Consider the following 7,761-nt stretch of genomic DNA (forward strand, 5'->3'; position numbering starts at 1 on the left):
TTAGTACAAATATGAATAAAATATTACATAAATTGTTTTAAGTGTTATTTACTCCCTACAACACAAATAGTTGAAAATTTTACCGAATTTGTTTCCGAATCCATACCGAAGTTTATATCTATTATTTAAGAAAATATAGGATAAATTTAAGGTTTATCATCTATGAATCTTTACAAGCTAGATGTTAGAAACAAGAATACAAATTTGTATGGTAGATTCTATATTCTATTTATTCGCAATCAAAGAAAAAACTGATTACCGAATAAATACCGTTTCCGACCGTTTTCATCTCTACATAAAACCTATCCTTTTCTTGCTCCAAGCAGCAGGATCATGGATAGATCGATGCATGCATCTTCATATCGCGCGTGGTGGCAGTTGACCCTTTATTGCAAGATCTGAAAAGATACAACAGAGTAAACTTATTATGACCATGCATGCATTCTATATAGTTTGACATCTACAAATATTTGATATACCTTCGCTTGGGGCGTAGAATCTCACGTAAGGTAAGACGTACTCAAACAGGCCTCCATTATTTCTCTTGCGAAACTTCTTGCTCATTTTCTTTGACTTGACGTCAAGCACGAAGAGGGTACCAAAAGATATGTCAACGAAAACAGTGCTTGTGCCCTCCGCGGAGCCAACCACTCGACGACACTTGTTTCGCATACGTCTTGGGAGCAACGTCTCAAGCTCGATGACCCTCTGCTCCACCCAGCATCCACCACCACTGCCATCGTCGTCATGCCATGACCATGTATGGATGTCATTGTTGGGCAGGGCGGCGAGTCCTAGGCCCCCGTCCTCCGCCGTCATGAGAGTTGCGTTCCACATAAATGGCGGCAAGTCCATCTCAGATAGCCGGTGTCTACCCAGGTCATACCTGAGGATGGTCCGGTCATCTTGGAAGAGGAAGTATATGGCGTCGCCAACAAGAAGGCTCTGTTTGGCATGACCTCTCAAGAAGTCGTGGTTGTCATGGTTGGGCTTGGGCGCCGGAGCATTCCACTCACCGGTCAGCGACGAGTAGCTGGTCACGCATACGAATATTGGGCGTAGCAGGTTGGTCTCTAGGCAGACCACACGGAACGGACCGGCGGCCTGGCAGTCGAGGTGGTCGCAGCCGCCGTCGTCCTTGGCGCACACCACGGCTCCGGTGTAGGAGGTGTTGAGGCACACGTGTGACGGGTAACTAGCGCTGGGCATGCCCAGGTGCTGCTGCCTGCCGGTGAGGGGGTCCCAGACGATGAATCCCCTCTTTGACCTGTCCTCGTCCTCGTAGTGGATCAGCACGCGGCCATGACGGCAGTCGACGGCTGACCAGCGTCTGCGATGGAGCGCGGCCATGCGGACGGGCGAGGTGGTGGAGGTCGCGGGCACGAATCGTTTAGCGTCGTTGCCGTAGCTGAGGTCGAAGTATCCGAGCAGCGGCGGCGCTCCGTGGAATCCGCGGCAGCGGCGCAGGAAGCAGTCCCGGTCGGAGACGAGGACGCGGCGCCACGACGTGCAGACGAGGCTGGCGCGCTCTAGGTGCACGGGCTCGTCTTGGGGAAGGCGCACCAGGATCTCTTCGACGAGGTGGTCCGGCAGCGAAGACGCCATGATATGATGTTTGGATCTGATCTAGATGCTATATGACTATGACCCAGAAGGCCGGAACGAGTCGCTATAATATATATATATATATATATATATATATATATATATATATATATATATATATATATATATATAGATATATACTTATGGGGTATCTATATATACTTATATAAATGAATATATATATATATATATATATATATATATATATATATATATATATATATATATATATTATGTCTACGCAGCAAGACGAATCATTTGAAAAACGGATTCTCTATTTTATCGGAGTCGTTCTCGGTGGTAGCTTGCGTCGCCGCTGGTTATCTTGGATTGGCACATGAACTATTCCCAAGTGAAGTATAGAAACGATAAACATAGCATTATATAAATAATGTGCATTGGTCACAAAAAAGAAGCGTGAAGGGGTATAAACCAGTATTGGGTGGTGCGCAGCTAAAAACAAAAGGACAAAATAAAATCATCTCTAGGTCGACAAACACTTTCTTTCCTGAAACTAGAACTGTAAACTAAAACTGTGCTAGTTTATACCCCTTGACGCTTCTTTTTGTGACCAATAAAGATATGTTTTATTTATTGGCCATAAGTAAAACATATCTTTATTTATTGGCCATAAATCCTATCCTTTTTCTTGCTCTAAGCATCCTCTACAGCAGCAGGATCATGGATAGATCGATGCATCTTCATATCGCGCGTGGTGGCAGTTCACCCTTTATTGAAAGATCTGACAAGATACAACAGAGTAAAAACTTATTATGACCATGCATGCATTTTATATAGTTTGATATCTACAAATATTTGATATACCTTCGCTTGGGGCGTAGAATCTCACGTAAGGTAAGACGTACACAGGTAGGCCTCCATTTCTCTTGCGAAACTTGCTCATTTTCTTTGACTTGACGTCAAGCACGAAGAGGGTACCAAAAGATATGTCAACAAAAACAGTGCTTGTGCCCTCCGCGGAGCCAACCACTCGACGACACTTGTTTCGCATACGTCTTGGGAGCAAGGTCTCAAGCTCGATGACCCTCTGCTCCACCCAGTCGTCGTCATGCCATGACCATGTATGGATGCGATTGTCATTGTAGGGCAGGGCGGCGAGTCCTAGGCCCCCGTCCTCCGCCGTCATGAGAGTTGCGTTCCACATAAATGGCGGCAAGTCCATCTCAGATAGCCGGTGTCTACCCAGGTCATACCTGAGGATGGTCCGGTCATCTTGGAAGAGGAAGTATATGGCGTCGCCAACAAGAAGGCTTTGTTTGGCATTACATCTCAAGAAGTCGTGGTTGTCATGGTTGAGCTTGGCCGCCGGAGCATTCCACTCACCGGTCAGCGACGAGTAGCTGGTCGCGCATGTTAATATAGGGCGTAGCAGGTTGGTCTCTACGCAGACCACACGGAACGGACCGGCGGCCTGGCAGTCGAGGTGGTCGCAGCCATCGTCGTCCTTGGCGCACACCACGGCTCCGGTGATGGAGGTGTTGAGGCACACGTGTGACGGGTAACTAGCGCTGGGCATGCCCAGGTGCTGCTGCCTGCCGGTGAGGGGGTCCCAGACGATGAATCCCCTCTTTGACCTGTCCTCGTCCTCGTAGTGGATCAGCACGCGGCCATGACGGCAGTCGACGGCTGACCAGCGTCTGCGATGGAGCGCGGGCATGCGGACGGGCGAGGTGGTGGAGGTCGCGGGGAAGAATCGCTTAGCGTCGTTGCAGTACCTGAGGTAGAACGAACCGTCGAAGTAGCCGAGCAGCGGCGGCGCTCCGTGGAATCCGCGGCAGCGGCGCAGGAAGCAGTCCCGGTCGGAGACGAGGACGCGGCGCCACGACGTGCAGACGAGGCTGGCGCGCGCTAGGTGCACGGGCTCGTCTTGGGGAAGGCGCACAAGGATCTCTTCCACGAGGTGGTCCGGCAGCGAAGACGCCATGATATGATGTTTGGATCTCTAGACTAGATGCTATATGACTATGACCCGGAACGAGTCGCTATAGAATAGATATATACTATGGGGTATCTATATATACTCTCTTATATAGATATATACGAATATATCATTTGAAAAACGGATTCTCTATTTTATCGGAGTCGTTCTCGGTGCTTGCGTCGCCGCTGGTTATCTTTATCTAGGATTAAGAGAAAACGAACAGAATTGTAATCTCTATCTTTCCGTGGTTAGTTAGCTCTTAGAAGAGATTTTATCTATAATCCTTGTATGGCACAGTACGTACACATGCAAAGCTATAGTTTGACATTTAAAAATATCTGATATATGTAAAATGGGTACACTGCAAAGCTACAACTACATACCTTAGATTGGGGCGTAGAATCTCAAGTAAGGTAAGATGTACTCGAACTGGCCACTCTTTCTTTTGCCAAACTTGCTCATTTTGTTTGACTTGACGTCAAGCACGAAGATGGTACGTGTATTTTTTTAGAAAAGGGAATATATAATTCCATATGTATGAAGCTGTTCAACATACAAAGATACTCCCAACATCAGTAACATAACAAGGATAATTATGACAGCACAAACATAACATGCTAATTCAAGCAGAGACAAACACAAGCTACTATAATGTTACCCTGCTAGAAAAGTTTCATCCATCACTACCGGAATCCGGGCCTTTGCCGAGTGCTTTTTATCAGGCACTCGGCAAAAAAGCCTTTGCCGAGAGCCGCACTCGGCAAAGTCCTGCTCTCGGTAACGAGCTCGTTTACCGAGTGCAGGACACTCGGCACAGAAATACACTCGGCAAAGACATGTTTGCCGAGTGACAAGCACTCGACAAAGGTGGCGCTCGGCAAAAGGCCGTCAGCGGCCGTCTAAAGCTGACGGTCGTCAGTCTTTGCCGAGGGCCGAGGACCGGCACTCGGCAAAGACCTCTTTATTGAGTGTCTTCTTTGGACACTCAACAAAGCATATTTTTATTTTTCTAATTTTGGCAACCAAATTTTTTATGGTATGTTCCTACACTATGTAGACCTACATGTACCATTTTGGGACAATTATAACATAGTTTTCAATAGGTAGTAGATTTAGTTCGTTTATTTGAATTTCTTCGGAAAATTTAGATTTTAACTGCAGGTCACTCGAAACTTGAAAAATCGTGCATGCAAAAATGATATCCATGCTACTTAGCACATGTTACGGCCGATTTCAAGAGCGGACCGGAAACTTCGAGCAACATGCTCACTAAACATGGCCGTGAACTTGGCATCCACATGTTTAAAAATTGTATAAAACACAAACAAAGTCAGAAAATCATGAAACTTGTCCACGTGTCATGATATCATATATAGAGGTTGTGATAAAAATTTTAGAAAGTTTTGAGAAATCTGTGACACACTGTGTGTAGAAACCTAAGAGATCCACACATGAAATCATATAGTTTTAATGTAGATCGCTTAGGTTTCTACACATACTGCCTCATAACTTTCTCGAAACATTCTCAAATTTTTATCACAACCTCTATATATGGTATCATGACATCTGGACAAGTTTCATGATTTTCTGACTTTGTTTGTGTTTTATACAATTTTGAAACAGTTGGATGGCAAGTTCACGACCATGTTTAGTGAGCTTGGTGATCGAAGTTTCCGGTCCGCTCCTGAAATTGGTCGTACCTTGTGCTAAATAACATGAATATCATTTTTGTATGCACGGTTTTCCAAGTTTCGAGTGACTTACAGTTCAAATCTGAATTATCTAAAAAAATTCCATTAAACGAACTAAATCCAATAGTTATAGAAAACACTTTTATAATTGTGCCAAAATTGTACATGTAGATCTACATAGTGTGGGAACATAACAAAAAGTTTGGTAAGGAAAATAAAAATATATATACTATGCCGAGTGTCAGCCTTTTGGCACTCGGCAAAATACCTAAATCCATTCTTTGTCGAGTGCCCGCCGCGGGGCACTCGGCAAAGCATATTTTAAAAAAAGATCTTTGCCGAGTGCTGGATCGCGGGCACTCGGTAAAGAACTTTAACTTACCCGGCAGAGCCGCTCCCTCATTCATCTCCTCCTCTCTGTCTCGCTCGCGCCGCCGTCGCTCTCTCCTCTCCTCGCCCGCGCCGCCGCCGCTCTTTGCCCTCACCTCCTCTCCTCACCCGCGCCGCCGCCGCTCCCTCTCCTTGCCCGCCGACGCCGCGACCGGCCACCACCGGCCGCACCCTCCCCCGTCGGCCGCACCCTCCACCTCTGTTGCCCGCGCCCTCCACCGCCGGCCGCACCCTCCCCCGTCGGCCACACCCTCCCTCGCCTTGCCCCGATGTTGCCCGCGCCCTCGCCCGCCATCGCACCCGTCTTCAATCCCGGTTCCATCCCGAATTTACTGAGTTTTATATTGTCATATGTGATTTAGTGATTTTCATATTATATTATGTGTGTATAATGAATTTAGTGGGTTTAGTGAGTTCATTATGTGTGTTTATTAAATTTATACTACATGTTTATTGAATTTAGTGAGTTTACTAAGTTTAATTACTTTAGTGTGTGTGTTTAATGAGTTTATACTACGTGTGTCAATTAGTGAGTTTACTGATTTTAATGAGTTTAATTACTTTAGTATGTGTGTTTACTGAGTTTACTGAGTTTAATTACTTTAGTATGATTGTCGTCCATCGTCCTGTAGATATATTTGTGGATGTCAGCCATCGTGCTGCTAGTTTTATTTGCAGGTTTTGGAAACATCCCCGTACAGGGGAGGTGCTGCCGAATTTTTTTTGTTGATAGGCTTGAGTTATTTTTTTGCAGATGTCTTACATGTTATATTAAACTATAGTCGGTTATATATGTTAGAGGATGGAGGACCGTGAGTGGATGTACATGGGCCGTAGAGGAAGGAACGATGTTACCACTGAATGGATTAGAAAGACCGATGATTTCGTGGAACGGGCATATGGTGAAGCTGCTAAAGGAGCGAGTCTAGTCCCATGCCCGTGCAGCAAATGTGCCAACCGGAAAAGAAAACCAAAGAAGGCCATGGTAGAACATATTTTGGAAGAATGGATTTACGCCGGGCTATACTTGGTGGATCTTTCATGGTGAAGCGCATCGTACGAGAGAGGAGGTGCTGAGACAACGCGCCGAGGATTATGATGCCGATGCGGGGGTAGCGGATATGTTGAGCGACTATCAGGAGGCACAATACACGGGAGGATGTATGGATGACGAGCCAGAGCCAACTGCAAAGGCGTTCTACGACATGTTTGACGCGGCACAGAAGCCCCTTCACGGCCAGACAAAGGTTTCTCAACTGGATGCCATTGGGCGTGTAATGGCATTCAAGTCACAGTACAACATGAGTAGAGATGCATTCGATGGCTTGTTGACAGTTATTGGGAGCCTGCTTCCGGATGTATCACGTTCTGCCAAAGAGCATGTACGAGGCACAGAAACTCCTTCGTGCACTCAAGATGACGTATGAGCAGATTCATGCTTGTCCGAAGGCCTGCATGCTATTTAGGAAAGAATACGCAGCGGCAAAGTACTGTCCCAAGTGTAAATCGTCTAGGTTCATGGAGGTAGACTCTGGTGATGGACAGAAGAGGCAGCTCGACATCCCCTTGACAATCCTACGGCACATTCCGTTCATACCGAGGATCCAGCGTCTGTACATGACAGAGGAATCCGCGAAACAGATGACATGGCACAAAATGGAAAACGATACAATCCTGACAAGATGGTGCACACTTCCGATGGTGAAGCATGGAAACACTTTGATGCCATTCACCGTGAGAAAGCCGAAGAGTCTCGTAATGTACGTGTCGCGTTGGCCACAGATGGGTTCAATCCCTATGGAATGAGCGCTGCCCCATACACATGTTGGCCCGTTTGTTATCCCAATCAATCTCCCCCCTGGTGTGTGCTTTCTGTGCCTTGTACATGTGTAAGATTGAGAAGATATTTCCACTCGGCTTCTTCAATCCAATGCAGCATTTGATTCTTCATCTCCCCTATGAGGCACGAATGGGGGGCCGTGCAGGGACGTTGGTGCTATCCAATCAAGAGATGTCTAAATACAATGATGGCAACAATGAATCGAACCTTAGCATATTTCGAGGCCAACTCGGAAGCGCAAGTGGCTCGACCACCAAGACCCTGACACATGAAGAGTGGCGGCATATCATGCT

The 7,761-nt window shown here is 46.4% G+C and overlaps 2 protein-coding genes across 2 annotated transcripts; both read right to left on the reverse strand.

The window, feature by feature from the left end:
• Positions 1–357: 357 nt before the first annotated feature.
• Positions 358–1,605, reverse strand: LOC103655873 (uncharacterized). The gene is made up of 2 exons (XM_008682550.1): positions 480–1,605; positions 358–398 (listed from the first exon to the last, which is right to left on the reverse strand). Exons 1-2 carry the CDS (start codon positions 1,603–1,605, stop codon positions 358–360), a joined length of 1,167 nt encoding a protein of 388 aa, XP_008680772.1.
• A 701-nt stretch (positions 1,606–2,306) lies between these two features.
• Positions 2,307–3,550, reverse strand: LOC103655874 (uncharacterized). Its single transcript, XM_008682551.2, has 2 exons — positions 2,431–3,550; positions 2,307–2,347 (listed from the first exon to the last, which is right to left on the reverse strand). The coding sequence occupies exons 1-2, from the start codon at positions 3,548–3,550 to the stop codon at positions 2,307–2,309; spliced, it is 1,161 nt and encodes a 386-aa protein (XP_008680773.1).
• Positions 3,551–7,761: the final 4,211 nt, after the last annotated feature.

The sequence above is a fragment of the Zea mays genome, chromosome 4, assembly GCF_902167145.1.
Source record: "Zea mays cultivar B73 chromosome 4, Zm-B73-REFERENCE-NAM-5.0, whole genome shotgun sequence".
Taxonomy (NCBI): domain Eukaryota; kingdom Viridiplantae; phylum Streptophyta; class Magnoliopsida; order Poales; family Poaceae; genus Zea; species Zea mays.

What these genes read in the sequence shown, in the direction of transcription:
- LOC103655873 (XM_008682550.1), bottom strand. Translation starts at nt 1,605, where the DNA reads ATGGCGTCTTCGCTGCCGGACCACCTCGTCGAAGAGATCCTGGTGCGC. An exon ending in ATTCTACGCCCCAAGCGAAG is followed by an intron (nt 399 to 479) that starts GTATATCAAATA and finishes GTATCTTTTCAG; the next exon opens with ATCTTGCAATAAAGGGTCAA.
- LOC103655874 (XM_008682551.2), bottom strand. Translation starts at nt 3,550, where the DNA reads ATGGCGTCTTCGCTGCCGGACCACCTCGTGGAAGAGATCCTTGTGCGC. An exon ending in ATTCTACGCCCCAAGCGAAG is followed by an intron (nt 2,348 to 2,430) that starts GTATATCAAATA and finishes GTATCTTGTCAG; the next exon opens with ATCTTTCAATAAAGGGTGAA.